The 16,949-nt window shown below is 28.7% G+C and overlaps 3 protein-coding genes across 6 annotated transcripts; 1 reads left to right on the forward strand and 2 right to left on the reverse strand.

The window, feature by feature from the left end:
• Nucleotides 1–910: 910 nt before the first annotated feature.
• LOC100650312 (probable E3 ubiquitin-protein ligase makorin-1) lies at nucleotides 911–6,913 on the reverse strand. Of its 2 annotated transcripts, XM_012317832.3 has the most exons (7): nucleotides 6,457–6,913; nucleotides 5,835–5,977; nucleotides 5,690–5,750; nucleotides 5,155–5,479; nucleotides 4,751–5,073; nucleotides 4,537–4,690; nucleotides 911–4,441 (listed from the first exon to the last, which is right to left on the reverse strand). In XM_012317832.3, exons 1-7 carry the CDS (start codon nucleotides 6,489–6,491, stop codon nucleotides 4,307–4,309), a joined length of 1,176 nt encoding a protein of 391 aa, XP_012173222.1. In that variant the 5' UTR covers nucleotides 6,492–6,913; the 3' UTR covers nucleotides 911–4,306. The 2 variants fall into 2 exon arrangements, with proteins under 2 accessions (XP_012173222.1, XP_003393709.1); XM_003393661.4 differs by having other exon boundaries at nucleotides 1,166–4,441; nucleotides 5,690–5,977; nucleotides 6,457–6,912.
• A 631-nt stretch (nucleotides 6,914–7,544) lies between these two features.
• On the forward strand, nucleotides 7,545–15,362 carry LOC100650430 (zinc finger MYM-type protein 3). Of its 3 annotated transcripts, XM_012317856.3 has the most exons (13): nucleotides 7,545–7,699; nucleotides 8,412–8,773; nucleotides 8,834–10,629; nucleotides 10,714–11,067; nucleotides 11,150–11,985; nucleotides 12,053–12,276; nucleotides 12,352–12,587; nucleotides 12,670–12,856; nucleotides 12,926–13,051; nucleotides 13,122–13,243; nucleotides 13,321–13,468; nucleotides 14,821–14,920; nucleotides 15,011–15,362. In XM_012317856.3, exons 2-13 carry the CDS (start codon nucleotides 8,434–8,436, stop codon nucleotides 15,183–15,185), a joined length of 4,644 nt encoding a protein of 1,547 aa, XP_012173246.2. In that variant the 5' UTR covers nucleotides 7,545–7,699; nucleotides 8,412–8,433; the 3' UTR covers nucleotides 15,186–15,362. The 3 variants fall into 3 exon arrangements, with proteins under 3 accessions (XP_012173246.2, XP_012173237.2, XP_020723359.2); XM_012317847.3 differs by having other exon boundaries at nucleotides 8,412–10,629; XM_020867700.2 differs by having other exon boundaries at nucleotides 8,412–10,629; nucleotides 14,824–14,920.
• A 166-nt stretch (nucleotides 15,363–15,528) lies between these two features.
• On the reverse strand, nucleotides 15,529–16,917 carry LOC100650552 (39S ribosomal protein L19, mitochondrial). Its single transcript, XM_003393663.4, has 4 exons — nucleotides 16,712–16,917; nucleotides 16,110–16,551; nucleotides 15,773–16,048; nucleotides 15,529–15,698 (listed from the first exon to the last, which is right to left on the reverse strand). Exons 1-4 carry the CDS (start codon nucleotides 16,776–16,778, stop codon nucleotides 15,569–15,571), a joined length of 915 nt encoding a protein of 304 aa, XP_003393711.1. The 5' UTR covers nucleotides 16,779–16,917; the 3' UTR covers nucleotides 15,529–15,568.
• Between the last annotated feature and the right edge of the window lie 32 nt (nucleotides 16,918–16,949).

Raw genomic sequence — 16,949 nt, forward strand, 5'->3', positions numbered from 1 at the left:
ATCTCAAATAAGTACAGTCGGATCGAATGACAACAGTTTCTTAATACGGCTACGGTGGAATCTAGATTACAGTACTAAGGGGTCTTCCCAAAGTTCCAAAGAGAAGGTTCCGGTGTTCTTTCATCTCCGACATATATATATATATATATATATAAGAATATTTCTTTTAATAAATATTTGTACAACAACAATAGGAAAACATAGAAAATGTTAGATTTCATTGCTTTGAGCTTATTCAATTTCAACACTTAGCCAACCGAATAGGGAGATCTCACCCCTCTGTAAAGTATATCGATGCGTGACTGAACGGGATCTCCCTTTTTGACTTTTGCAACGCGTTTTCTTTCTTTTTGTTATTATCAGTTATTGTTTACCTGGAATTGTACCCAATTAATCACGCCAGTTTTTCTGCTTTTATAAAGTACAGAATATAATAAAATACACCAATTTAGTGGTATTAAAATTAATTAAAAAGTTACACTATCAGTTATGACTAAATAAAGTTATAATCGAATGATACTACACTGTAAAAAAATATTAAAATGCATTATGAATTTTTAATTTTAATTTCACGTTCAAGTTGTGTTATTTATCTTCAATCACCTTTAATATTTTTAATTTTACTTATATTTTTTTATGCTTTTAATATATACTTTTAATTTGATGTTTTGCATATACAATATATGAAATCGTTAAATAAAATCATTACCGCAAAATATAATTGACCACTTAAATAATTTTTAGGTTTCTTTATTTTTTAAGTAGTTAATATTAGTCCTCGATACTTGGAAAAATCCGCAATGAGAAACGAAAAGCTCGTTGTGACGCACGCGGTTGGCTAAGTGTTAAAAACCAAGATTCAAATGATGTAAATACTTTGATGCTTTTATATTTATTGAAACAAAACATGTAAACGTAATGAAACTATATTTAGTTCCATAATATATTTCTAGTATGTATACATTTTACTTAATTATATTATCTTCAGTTTCATATTGAACAACTCGAGTGTATGCGTAGTATGTACTCAAATTAATATTTAAGTTATATAAATGTTACAAACTCACAGAAATAAATAATTCGCACACTTCATTTAGTTTCCACTATTCACTAAATATATTGTCTAAAATAAAGGTATATTTGTTAAAAATAAATAAATGATTGATTGTCTTAACTTTATCTTTAATGCTGTTTAATGTTTCCTCTATTACAAAAAGCAAATGTTACATTTTTTTATAATAAAATTATATTTTGTTTACAAAACGGTAATATTCTTTCTATGAAAAATATCTGTAAATAAAAAATATCCCTAAATTTGAGAATTTTAGTTTTTATTGTGTATAGATCTATCGTAAAAACTAACATTTCAAATTAAGTTTACAATTTACGTATAAATCTCTAAGGCTGCAATTTATGCTACTTATATGCTTGAATAAACTATCAGATGTTAAATATTATTAAAAAAGCATTCTCGCGTAATATTTTTTTACGTAATTATTGCAAGAACTTTAGAGGTATTTATTATCCTATTCATAATTCATATATTCAATAACTTGAAAACTGCGGCACGTATTAATTTTTTAACTACTACATTCAATTTTTTTATGTAAGAAGTAATAAAAATTATTGTAGAGGTGTTTTGTTGTACTTTAGCAATATGAATAACATTAAACAACGTGATGATCTTCAGAACAAGAGACTAATAACGCCTTGTTTTACAATAAGAAACTCGTTTATCATAAAATCGTATTAATTTGGAAAAAGATCAAAATTTATAAAAGGCATACATCAATAAATTAGATACAATGAAAATTTGTATTGTATCTTCCAATGTGTTTACATTCAATAACTTAAAAAAAGGATATAATATTATTTCCCTATATGATGTATATTTTTTCGTAGAACCAGGTAGAACAAGCCATATACATTAAAACGAATAAAATAGTTATACAAAGGAACGAAAATTAAATTTTGAATTGTGTAATGATTAAAATCTTATCTAGTAAATTCGTAGATATGGTAAGAAATAAAAGTAAATGTAAATTACATCTAAAATATAATACCGATTAAGTAACTTGATCTTAAAAGTTTATGTTTTATAATATCACACAAACTATACAAAAATTCTACTTCCATACTTTCGTGTAGTGCAATTGCAAATACACATATACATGAACGACGTATTATTATCCCGTTTACAATTGCACTTCATAAAAAAAATTAAATATTGAACTTACAATTAGACCCATTGGCACTCTATATGTCCCTTTTTTACACAACACTATAAGAGACATATATTATTGAGAAGAAAAACACATTAGAATCTACAAGCGGTTACACCCAGTGTTGACAAATAGTAGTATTGTTATTCTTATTGTTAACGCATGCACATCAATTGTTGAATATTCACCAATTAAAATGAAGAAGAGATAGAGAATAATGAAAAATAAGACAAAAATATAAGGCAACTGGTTTCTATATAAAAAACAATATACAAAACGTTCCGTTTATTTTTATAAGAAGCGTTAGCAATAACAATAAACTTTTAATTACAACAATTCACTATAAAATTAACAATGTAGAAATTCTATAGAAAATATAAGCAACTTGCATATTTTATCACGAAAAGATTGAGAAAACTTCGAATAATATTAGTTCATATTAACGAATCGAATAATTATCTTATTCTTTAAAGGCAACACTGAGGACAGATGGTTTTGATGAAGAAAAGTGCATCCTATAACTATATGTAATAATAGCTGGAATTTATATGCGCAAAATATCTCGAGACAATTCGATTACCTAATGCTTATACAGAAGCAATTCTTTAAACAGATTAAAAGATCATTTTTATAAAATAGTTCTATCAAAAAAAAGATTGATACCATATTCTTTGGCTTTCATTTCTGTTTATAAAGCTCTAATTGCTTTCATTCATTAGTATCCTTTTAAATGATTATTAATGTTTAAAAATTTAATTTTTTGAAAAGCGTCTAAATATACTAAACAATAAAATACAAAGATAAAATAAAGATTCCAAATAGACAGCTTTAAATTCAATTGTCGTTTATAAAATAATTTTTATTTGTTATTTTTTTTAAATCTGGAATTCGTGCATACTTGCTAAAAATGGTTTCCTTTTATTATATTTAGCAGTACACACATTCAACCGAATTTTCATACTATCGCCCAGACATACACTTATTACATGGAACACTCGATTTGCGCAATTTATCACGGTCTTAAAACTATGAATTAGAAATTAACACTATACAGTTCACGATAATTTAAGGAAATTTGTTAAATGTTTGCAAAGCCATAACAGGAGGTAGGAAGAAACTTATTAATTGAATGTTCAATATGAATAATCATTAATCAAATAGAGAGTACTAATATTAATCTTTATAATCTATAGATTATTTATATAGTTTACCATCTCTTTAATTTATATAAACCAAAATTTCATATTCTATAAATTGCTTATTCCTCAAATTGGATGACAAATAAATGTAACCAAGTCCACATTTTTTGGCAGAATAAGTACCCAACCAAAATTAAAAATAATTCTAAACTACTAAAGATATGTTATACAAAAAGTAAGTTTGTATGTTTTTATTTTATTGAACTTGTCTTTAAGCAAACATTAAGTTTCGAGCCAAGGGTTAATAATGAGAATATAATAATATTTACGAAAACAATTTCATTTAAAATCTTGGACAATTTTGCTTAAAAAAGTAAGGAAAATTGATTTCTTAATAAAAACGTTTTTAAATGTATAAACTTATTTTTGCATATATGTATATTTACCTCTTTACGTAAAAAAGGACTTTATTCAAATTAAAAAGAAATTAAAAAGAATAAAAACAAAACCTGTTATTTTCAAACTGCCAAACGATTATTCTATTAATGTGTATTCTATATAAATCGAATTAATTTGGACCACTGATGTAATAGACTTGATGCATATTTCTTATGATTGAGTACTAATTGTAACAATATTGGTCAAGGTACACAAACAGAAGCGATTACAAAGTGGCTATGTAACATTTAAAAACTTGCCATTGTACATGCGACTGCAACCTCCTCGTTATTATTGACTTGATATTATTTACATACTTCACGCCTAAATATCATCAAGCTAAGCACGCAAATTTTTTATTAACGTAGCTGAGATATTTTTAAATCATAACCATTTAAACAATTCATAAACTACTTGTCTATTCAGCCATTGAAACCACATACAAGTGGTGGATGAAATAGATGGTACAGTTAACAGCAACAGTAGCAGATTACTGAATTAATACAACTACTCAGCCTGAAATTCAAATTCAGACCAATCAGACTCTTCTGAGCCTGAAAAAAGGGAAATAATATCTTCAATGTCTACATCATATATCCAACGGTTATCCCTCTCTTCAAAAAAGTCCCACAAAATTATTTGCTGTAAAAAATTGTGGTTATTTGTACATTTTTGACAATAATGTTAGTAATTGAAAATCTAAACAATATTATAACAAAACAAAAATTTTAACTTACACGCAAAATATCGACATCTGTATCTGCATTGCGTCGACGAATAGGAGGGCCAACATCTGTTTTAGTGCCATCAGGAAGTGCATGTAGGTAAAAACACTTATTGCCAAATGGACATTTTCCTTGTCCTTTATTGAAGTACTTACAATCTTTAGTGCTATAATATATAAACGATTTAATGTAATTAAAAATTATAGTAGCGCATGTTTTATCCTACCTTAACGCACATTTGTAGTCCGTTATTAGTTTTTCTTTTTCTTCTTTATTATCTACCCAGTACATACTTGGGCATACAAAATCTGAAGTAGCACGGCATTCTGGGCATGCTCTAATAATTTTATTGTCAAACTGTTTAGCTTGTCTCCATTTCCTAATACAACTTAGACAAAAACAGTGATTGCAATTTGGTAAAATGCCAAATCTCTGTTCTCCAGATGCTTTTTCCATTATAACTTCAAAGCAAACACCGCAAGATTTTTCTCTGCTACGTTGAATAGCAAATGAAAGCTCCATGTCCACTTCATGTTGTTTGACACATGCCTAAAATATTAATATTAATAATGAAAAATTTTATATAGTTGAAATATACTATTTAAATTATGTAATATTACATGTAATTACATTTGTATGTTTCTTTCTAAGTTCTTCGTTGTACGGATGAAGTGCAGCACGATTACACAATTCACAAATATCTCCATGTAGGTATGTACAATCACGTTTTTTGCAAATTCCAGTTGCTTCTGCATATGGACATAAAGGTTCTGAAGATGGACTGGATGCTTGATCAGATGAATTTACAGCTTGAGCATAAGATATTGACATTGAAGAATTTGTAGATGTTCCCGAGGTTGTAGAAGCTTCAATTGTAAAAGATGATCTAGCCACATGTGAAGGTACGAATTCTGGTGCTTTTACCCATTCTTCAGCATTACGAATATTGTCTTTACTGGAAATATATAAACACATTTTAGCATATTATATTTTCTATTACCCTAATATTATACATATATATGTGTGCATGTGCATATATATACATATTTATACATATATTATATATCAGATATTTTTATATACCATATTACAACGTATTACGTGAAATGCAAATGTTATTACGATTTAAATCTTGCCGAAATAAGATCATCTGACAACAACATACGCAATCTTTATTGTTGTCGAAGTTGAAATATTTGAGGTGTGTTGACCAGCTGATGAATTTTCTACCGAATTTGCATTTACCACATTATTATCAACACTTTCAATAGTATGACGAAAATAGCACTGATTTCCAAATTTACAGATACCATGTTTAAAAAAGCGACAAATATTGTTCACAGGTGGAACAGAAGAAGATATTATTGTTTCATTAGTTTCATCATTCCAAGCTCCTTCAGTATGACGGTATCTACAATTATTTCCTTCACGGCACATCCCATTTTTGAAGTATCTACAACAAAAAATCAAAACATCATATTAGCCTTAACATCATTTTGACATCAACAAATTTCACACATAACGCAAGTGTCTATTATTTATATTTCATACCGATTATTTCAATAAAATTTCAAAATATAATTTGATGACATGTAAATGCTCACTTATGCAATATATATATAACATGTGTTTTAGTTTTTATGCAATTTTAATCTACTTTTACTTAAATAAAAATAAATAATACATAAATGAAGATTTTGTAACATAATCTGCTAGACTAATAATTTTTTGATACAGTTTCAAATACAATTACTTTTGGTTAGTAAAAAAAAAAAGAAAACAGACGCAAAAATTTAAAAAATATTGATATTTTCACAGCTTAATATGTTGGCGCACTATATTCTGGTATGTGCAGAGGTTGGTTTCGATACTTGAGTATTTTTATATTGTTATTAAAATTCATTAGGAAGTAATTACGGGACAATTTCTTACCGGCAAACAACGCTCTGTGTCCAACTGTCGGCCATTTTCCAAAGATTCCACTTTAACAATAATCGACAACGCGTCCTGGAAGGATCGCGTACGACTTTTTTAACGATGGCGATATGAAGAACAACAGAGATTCGTCTCGATAATCGTGCACTTTACACTGCACGATATCTTATGCTACATCACCAATTTTATTTAACAAGTGTATTTTCACAAGTCCTTCGAAAATTCTAAAAAAAAAACACCTCTTACACATCAATTTTCTTTTTCATTCTGTTCTGTTACTTTGTTTTTTCTTTTTTGACGTCGTTCGAAGTTTAATTTTTACTAAAATTTTACTATTGTATATGTGTACTATCCGCTTTTAGGCACTATTGGACAAATATTTAATGTGTACTGAAACTCATTGACTTTACGCGTGATAGCACACATATACGTCACGGACTAAACTAACAACAGGCAAATTCACATTTAACCGTTATACACAAGTCAGATTGTCAACATGTCAAGTGTTCAAAAACAACTTGTAGAATTAATAAATTCAATATGTACGTTTCTTTTTTTTATCCTTAAGGAATACAAACAAAAACATACAATTATAGAATGTTCAGTTAAAATCAAGTCTAGAAATAATTTTATATTTAAATAATTTTATATCTCATTTAATATTATATGCTGTTTGATGCTTTTTTTTAAATTATATTATATAATTTAATAATTAATTCAGTCGTTATTTATTTTAGAAAAAATGTATTCATTCTTTAAATATTTATTAGTGTTTACTTAATTAAAATCAATATACTTGCATTTTTGGCTATTATTAATATTCTATTAACAAAATGTAATGTTATAAGTATATTGGTTTCTTCATAAAAACAAAGATATTTTCAAAAAGTGTATATACATAGAAAATTTTTTAACGAACATTAATTTGTAATCCATTTGTAAAATATACATATATCAATTGTATCTTAACCATACTAATTATAGTAATATTTGATTCTAAGTTTATTTTAAAATATTTTCTTGCGATATTCAAAAGAAATGAGAATCAAAACAATATGATAACGCAATTCTGAGAACGAAGCTTTATTTAGTTTGATCGAAATAAAATTACAATCATATGTTGGTAGTGTACACTATACACGGATTACCGCCACGGTTGTTGTGGTTCGACAATGAATACGGATTTATATTTTTAACTCAAAATTGAGGCGATAGTGCTATTTAACATTGAGATAAAAAGGTGAAACTTATTTTTTAATATTTAAAAATCTGAAAGTGCTACATGTTTTTAAATAGAATGTCACAATTTCAATCAATATAAGATTTTGAATTGTACACAATATTTTAGTTTGAAGTATCAAATTGGAATCGTTATTTGCTCCTTTATCCGGAAAATGTTATAATTAATTGTTATGAAACATAAGTATGATTTTCCTTATCTATTTTTATTTATGTTTTGCCTCTACTGACAGACTTGATATAATCTCAAATATAAAATACAACATGGCGAAGTAAAGCTACTTTTTAGAATAACCTCAATTTTTCATAACCACAATTGTTTATTATGTTTGCAGAAAGAAATGCAATATCAATTATTTTTTAAAACTGTTTCATTGTCTCTTCTTATTATGTAGTACTTCTTTTCTCAGTGTAATTACTTTATTGTATCTATTAATTTATGCTTGTAATATTCCCTCTATTTATATTTGTTTATATAATTTGAAACGAACTTATTTATGTATTTATGTTAAATGAATAAGACATTTAATACATAATACTTTCTCATTTATAGTTATTTTTCTTTCCCTTTCTCTATAAACTTTTTCTTTTTTTTTTTTATTATTTTAGAACAATTTTTTGAGGATCTAAATATATTTCCATTTTTCTTTCTATGACATCATTTTATATATAATTTGTAATAATGTAAGTAATAAAATTATTACTTTGTATAGCTAATCATATAAATAAATACACATGGATTCTAATATTGGTATGGAGTTATCAACTAATCAAACTCAAAAGGATTCAGACACAGAAAATGAAACAAAAAGTAAAGATATGAACGAATCTAATAAAAGAACAGATATTACTATAAATGAAGAACAGAGATTAGTAATCTCGAAAGAAGATGAAAATTTTGTTGATCAAAATGAAGGCAATAATAAGATTAAAAAAAAAAAAATAAATATGGTAGATGAAATAGAAAAAAATTTATCTGATGAAAATTCAAAAAGTATTCAATTATCAACCACTATATCATGTCAAGAGAATTTGTCAACTACTAAGTCATGTCAACAAAATATTTCTGGAGAAGGTAACTTAATAGCAAAGGAATTATCTTTACAAGAAAGTAATACAAGTACTGTGGTTACAGATTGTAATGACACACAATCATTGACTTTACATGAAAGTACTACAAAAAATATTTCACAGGAAAAAGGTTCAATAGAATTAATGATATCCAATACTATTGACAAAGATGACATAGATAAATTATCAGATAATATCAATGTAGTAGAATGTACAAAATCTAAAAAAAGTTTAAGAGATATATCAGAAGAAGTGGAAAATGTCAATATAGATGGTTCATGTGATTTGCACTTAGCAGAAAAAGAAATTGTTGAAAATGTTTTAGAAGATTCTCAAATAAACAAACAATTTGCAGTTAATGAAAAAAATAATTCAGATAATAAAAAGACTGACTCAATGGAGACATCAGAGAGTAATGATAGAAATGTGACAGAAAAAAACATTATAGAACCAGAAAATACTGAATTTGTGCAGTTTTCTCAAGAGAAACATGGAGATGCACAAATTGAAAGTCAATCTATGGATGCTGAAGATCCTTTTGGTGGAGATAGTCTTACAACAGAAAATATTGAATCTATGGATACTGACGACCTTACTGAAACTAATATAGGATTTTCTAAATTGTGCAACCAAACTAATAATTTACCAGCTATTGTAAATAATGAAGAAAGCAGTTTTAGTAATAATAAAAACAAAAAGGATGACAATAATGGAGCAAATAAAGATAGTTCCATTGATATTTTACGTTCTCCAAATGTTACATTGGACTTACAAGATACTAGTAAAAATGGTAATGAAAATTCAGTTCAATCAGAATGCAATGAAAATCTACATATAAATTCCACTGAAAAGTGTGATAATCAAACAAAGAAATCTGTCGATGAAATAACACCAATGGATACTGAAGAAGAACAATCTAATGTTTTACCAGGACAAGATGATGAATTATGTATTATCCCAGATAGTATGAAAGTCATAATTCCTGAGCAAACAGAAAAATCAAACTCTAGTAATAAAGAATCAATACATAAAGATAACCATAAACAAAATGAAATTAAGCAAACATGTGAAAATTCCGGACCAAATAATGATGAAAACAAAGACTTACATCAAAGCCTGAAGGAACAAAATACCATAAATGAATCTATTGTAACAGATGCAAAAAATATCAGGACAGAAACAGATTCAAGTAATAAAATCACAGATATTACTACAGATGTTATTAACATTGATGAAGAGTCAAAAAATTCCGAAATTGAAGAAATCACAACTAAAGAAATTTGTAAACAATGCAACGAAGAAAAATCGTGTAAAATTAAAGTAAAAATTGGTTTTGATACTTACAATGTATGTTCGAAAACCTGTAAAGCATTATTCAAAGTTGCTAATAATAAAGCGATGGATATACCAAGTGATGGAGTTAATTCTAAGAGAGAGAAACGTTGTGCAAACTGTTTGCTAATTGTTGAACCTAACGATGAACGTAATCTTTCTTGGGAAACAATGGAGTTCTGTAATGAGGAGTGTCTAGGCAAATTTCAAACAAAATATGGAAGTTATTGCAGAAATTGCAATGGTTCAGTACAAGCAGTAAGTTTAGGAAAATATTGTGTACGATTTGGTTATGATGTTAGACAATTTTGTTGTTCCACATGTTTGGAAGAATTCAAAAAGGGCCTAAAAGTATGCAGTTATTGTCAAAAAGATATAAGCTCTAGTGCAGAAGGTTTTCTTGCACCAGTTGGTGATAAAGGACAATTTAAGGATTTCTGTACTCAAGATTGTATGGAAAAATATTCAAAAATGAGCTCTGTTGAACCTCCAAACATAGAAAAAAAATGCTGCAGCGTTTGCCAAGAAGTAAGTAGTCATTTTCTTGTATTTGTATTTTCAATACGAATTCAATAGAAACTTTCTAAATTAAACCTTTATTCTTTACAACAGGAAAAAATTGTTCATTGTGAGGTTCAAATAGATAGATCTGATCCAGTAGCTATATGTAGTGAACCATGTTTTGCAGCATTCAAATTTGTGAAAAAGGTTGATCCTGACCAGTGTTCTACCTGCAAAAAATTTTTTGAGTTACCTAACAAAAAAAGTTCTGTTGTGTTTTATGAGAATGAAGCTCATACGTTTTGTTCTAAAACTTGTTTAAATGTATTTATTATTACCAATAGGAAAATTGTTCCTTGTAATTGGTGCAAAGTAAAAAAATATAATTTTGACATGATTAAAAAGGAACTAAAAACGTGTCAAGTAATGATGATGTGCAGTTTAAATTGCTTAACATTATATCAGGTATAAAATGGTTACATATTTTTTTTTACTTCAAATAGTACTACATGTAGGACTGATGTTACTTAATTTTAATTGTATATAGGTTTCTATCAATGCAGTTTCAGCAAAACGAATAAACTGTGACTTTTGTAAAGAATTTTCACAAGCACAATATCATTTAACAATGTCAGATGCAACGATACGAAATTTTTGTTCTTATCATTGTGTAATGAATTTTCAAGCTCAGTATACTAAATCTCCGATTACGATACCGACTGGCGATGATCCTGTACCTACTGGCATGCCCAAAAGAACGTTACCTCAAAGAAACACAAATTCCAATAATCAAAAAGTTAATGATATACAAAACAAAAAGAATATGCCTGTAATTTCTTCCGTGACAAGTTTAGCCACAATTGGAAATGGTCAATCCAGTCCAACAACTCAACAAAACAGTGTAAATAACATGTTAGTACCTTCAGTTGCTATCAGCCAAAATCAAACACAGCAAGTAATTTATAAACAACATATTATAACAAGACCACCAAGTCCAGTCCAAATTCACAATAAAACAACTCAGTGTAAACCTGTGATGCACACAAAAGGAGTTTCAGTACGTCCACATCCTTGTACAAAAGCTTCACAGACGGATGGGATTCATCAAGCAGTTGTACCGATACCAGTTCCAATTTATGTTCCATTTCCAATGCATATGTATACTATGCCTTTTCCAGTTCCATTACCTTTTCCATTACCAATTCCTGTTCCTATCTTTATACCTACAACAAGAAATAGTGCTAAAGGAATATTTAAAGAAATCAAAAGAATACAGGAAAAAATACCAGCAGATCCTTTTGAAGCTGAACTTCTTATGATGGCAGAGATGGTTGCGACAGAGAAAAAAGCTAATGAGACTGATTCGGATTCTACAGATGATAGGTAACTTTACTATCAGTAGTTGTTATTAAAATATTTTTTCTGTTTTTCTCCTCTACTGTTTTTACAGAGATGAAGATACTGGCGACCGTGATCATTCACATAGTGGAGTTTTCAGTCCAGAAGGTGTTGATTCTAGTAATACATTTGGTGATGACATGTTACAAATGGCTTTGAAAATGGCAACTGGAGAATTGGATGAGCCAGCTGTTGACTTAGAAGCTGCTTTAACTCCAAATACTATTACTGCTACACAAGCACCAACACAATCTGACACAACTATAGAAAATGATGGTAATGGGAGTGTGCGATATATATATAAGTAGATGAAAATAATAATTAATAATGAAACGATTATTTAATATTCAGTTCAATCGGAACGGCTTATTGTTCCCTCTCGGGGAAGAAAACGAATGGTTCCATATAAACCACGATCTACGCCAAATAAACGAGGAAGGCGCGTATCTGGCACAAATGATATGCCTTTGATGCCACCCCCGGAACCTCAACCTCCACCTCAACCGAGAATAATAGAACCCATAGAAAAACCAGATGCTAATATGGCTCTCAAATATACCTTTGGAGTAAATGCTTGGAGACAATGGGTAATTTAGATATATCGTATTTTCGATTTAAATTTCGATTGAAAATATGGATATTAAAAATTAAAAATTTTTTAAAATATAGGTAGTTACAAAAAATGCTGAATTAGAAAAACAAAGTACACCAATTAGAAAAATGAAATTATTTAAAACAGATCTTTTGCAACTCACAGCTGACGAATTAAATTATTCATTATGCCTTTTTGTGAAAGAAGTTAAAAAACCAAATGGAGCAGAATATGCTCCTGATACAATATATTATCTCTGTTTAGGTAACTAAGTTCATCACATATATTAATTGAAAGAAGTTTATAATTATTTATAATTATTTTATATTACAGGAATTCAACAGTATTTATTTGAAAATAATAGAATAGACAATATTTTCACAGATTCATATTACGAAAGATTTACTGATTGTTTAAATGAAGTTGCAAAGAAATTTTCTGTTCTTTATAATGATGCACGTAAGTTAACTTTTGCTTTTCATATCTATGTAAAAAATTATACTGTAAATAAAATACCAATTTTTCGTAGAATATATTGTAACAAGAGTTGAAGAAGAACATTTATGGGAATGTAAGCAATTAGGTGCTCATTCTCCTCATGTCCTTTTAAATACTCTAATGTTCTTTAACACTAAACATTTTAATCTTGTAGTACGTATAAATTATTTTGATTTATTATATAAATACTAACATTTGTTTTAAAATACTTAAAATTTAATATCATTTAGACAGTAGAAGAACATATGCAATTATCATTTTCTCACATCATGAAACATTGGAAACGTAATCCAGCTGCACAACTTACTACAGGAGCAGGAAAAGTTCCAGGTTCCAGAAACGTTCTTCTTCGTTTCTATCCACCACAATCAGCATTGGGTGAGTATCAAACAATTTATATATTGAGTCTCTCGGAAAGTTCGTTTCGATTTTTAAGGAAGATTTAAACACAGTACATTTAAATTTCAATATACATTTATTGAATTATATAGGTGCTAGTTTGTTCCACAACCTTTCTCCATCTTTCATGCAACTTGAATATTCCATCCTCTCAGAACCTTCCAGATTTTTCGGTGAAAAAATTTTCAATATGATTTTTTATGTTGACCAAAGAAGTAAAATTTTTGCCATTAAGGGAATTTTGTAATGACCTAAATAGGTGAAAATCTGAGGGTGCAATATCTGATGAATATGGTGGGTGGGGTAGCACACCCCAACCAAGCTCCAACAGCTTTTGTCGAGTAGTTAGATATACATGAGGCCGCGTATTGTCCCGATGAAACACGACGCCCTTCTGATTTGCTAGTTCTGAACGTGTTGCTTCAATTGCTGTCTTTAACTCGTCTAATTGCGAGCAACACTTTTCCGAATTTATCGTCTGGTTGCATCGTTTGGTAGAAGGTCATAATACAAGATTCCCTTCCAGTCCCATCAGATACAGAGCATGACCTTTTCGAATGAAGACTGGCTTTTGGGGTGGCTAAAGGTGATTCATTCCGCTTTCCCCGAAATCTTTTCCGTTCAACATCGTTATAAATAATCCATTTTTCATCCCCTGTTACTACTTACTTCAAAAATGGTGTCTCCTCATTGCGTTTATAGAGCGAATTGCAAATGGAAATGCGATCCATTAGATTTCTTTCCGTTAAATCGTGAGGAATCCATACATCAAAACGGTTTATATAGTCAAGCTTTACAGAATGCTCGTAGATGGTGGACCTTGATATTTTTAACATTTTTGCTAATTCACGTATCGTATAGCGTGCATTATTCTCGATTAGTGTTTTGACCTGATCTTTATCAGTGGTGGCCTACCCGGGCATTCTTGATCTTCAAGGTTGAAATCACCAGCTTTAAACCTAGCAAACCACTTCCGCACAGTTCTGTCAGCTATAGCACCATCACCATAGACAGCGCATATCTTGTTTGCTGTTTGTGTAGCATTTTTACCTTTTCGGTAGAAGAAAAGCATCAAATGCCTACAATGCACTTTGTTTCCTTCCATATTTAAGAGCGTTAAAACTAACAAAAATTAATGTATCCGAACCAAACTTTTTTCTGAAGATGTTTGAAACATTACCTTTTAGAATATGTACACATGTCATTAGTTTTCAATCATCCTAATATATTCAGACATATCCTAATACCACCTATCGAAAATCGGCACGAACTTTCCGGACATTCCAATAGTTAAAAAGTAATAACACTTTAAGGTCTTAACCTTTTCTCAGAAGGTAATTCACGTAAAAAGAAAGTATATGAGCAACAGGAAAATGAAGAAAATCCATTAAGATGTCCAGTCAAATTATATGAGTTTTACTTGTCTAAATGGTACGTCTATTTATTTATTTCCTTTTTTCATAAATAAACATTATAAATAAAAAAAATAATAGTTATGTTAATTCTATACTGTTGTTTTAGTCCAGAAAGTGTTAAGACTCGGAACGATGTATTCTATTTATTGCCAGAAAGAAGTTGTGTACCGGACAGTCCAGTATGGTATTCAACATCTCCATTGGCTAAGGAACATCTCATAAAAATGTTATATCGCATTAAAATGGTTAAAGAAATCAATGTGGCATTATTAACTAGTTAATTTCACGTTTGCATATTTATCTTTAATATCATGAATACCATGATATGCAAAAAAGTAATTGTTCCCTTATACGTCAGATAAGATTGTTCAAAGAATGTGTAGTCATTGAAATTTTTATAATTTCTATTGTATATTTTTCACTTCCTAATAAAACAGAAGAATGTATTATTAACGAAATTTTGTAGAACTCTCAGTATGAAACATATCCAAATGAAGTTGTTATTTCAAAAATGGGCAATATGTATGTTTATAAATTATATATGATCTATATTTTTACAAATAATTAGGATCTATGTAAGAAAAGTATGTACATTACACCTCTTTTTAATATACAGATAACACATAATTGGGAAACAATTTTTATTAATAATTTTATGAAATATTTATGAAGTTGGTTTACTTCTTTGTAACATATGTTTGCGTTTTAATATAATCTTCTGTATTTCTAAGTGACGAAGTTCTGTATGTACATCTGAAAATATTTCATTTTGTTCCTCTTCTGGAATGGTCTCCCTGAAACAAAATATATTTGAATACATTTTCTTTAAAATAGTAAACATTATTTTAGTGATAATATTCAATTTTACCTGTAGGTTTTCATCAAATCATATTTCTCCCATGGTTTAGCGAGAGCTGCTGCCTTTTTTCGACGTCTTTCATTAACAACTATATCTTTAATTCCTTTTAAATCTTTACGTTCCCACTTCTCTGACCAAGGTAATGGCTTAAGAGGGACTTTAATATCATTTAATGGGACAGATTGTGAAACTGTTGTTTCTATTTCCATATCAAAAGGAAATGTACTATATTCTAATGGTGCATCTCTGAGGTAAAGTAATTCATCATCTAATCTTCTTTCTAACCTGCAAATAAAAGGAACTTTTTATTCCAAGTTCTAATTACATTTCATTAATAAATACTTACTTCAAACAATCAATTTTCTGAATAGCAGGATCATATAAATCATAACGTACTTCCACACCTTCCCCATTAACAACATTTCTTAAAAGAAATGAACTTCTTAGACCACAGCCTTCTCTTAATATACATATACCAACAAATCTATTTAGTTTTTCAACTGCATGTGGTTCTGAATAAGTTACTGCTAATATGGAACCAACATAAAATTCAGGAATACTTAATACTGATCTTCTTCTCAACATATCCATACGTTCTAATTTTTCTCTTACACTCTGACGATATAATGGATTAGGATCTGGTAAAAATTCAGGATATATAAATCTGTAATTTGTAAATGATTCAGATTTGGTTGATTCATTATTAATTTCAGTTTGGGAATCATTATCGTCATCTACTCTATCATCTTTTGGTTGTGCCAAGGTTGAGAGAGCTTTAGGTCCTTTACCTAAAAATGATAATATATAGTAATATCTATATGTACTAACTTAAATATAAATTATTTAGAAATATTTCAAATGTGTGTTATTCGTTAATTATTAGTACAGTATATTTTTCATGATATGTAAAGCAATATACACATATAAAAATATGATAACAGAAAATACCTAACAATTTTATACAAGTTAATTTTTCCCATGTTTTTTGACACAATAATCTTGAGGAAATACTCATACTTGTTGATACTAATCTTAATTTGTTGTCACTTTTAATTTACACCGTTCACACGAGCTGTGTGAGGTTATGTTTTGGTTAATATTTTTTCCAATAGGTAACACTACTGTCGTAAAATAAATTAAGATGGAGGATTAATTTCTGAATTTTTGTGATTGTGTCTTTCAAATT

Source organism: Bombus terrestris, chromosome 2 (genome assembly GCF_910591885.1).
Source record: "Bombus terrestris chromosome 2, iyBomTerr1.2, whole genome shotgun sequence".
Taxonomy (NCBI): Eukaryota; Metazoa; Arthropoda; class Insecta; order Hymenoptera; family Apidae; genus Bombus; species Bombus terrestris.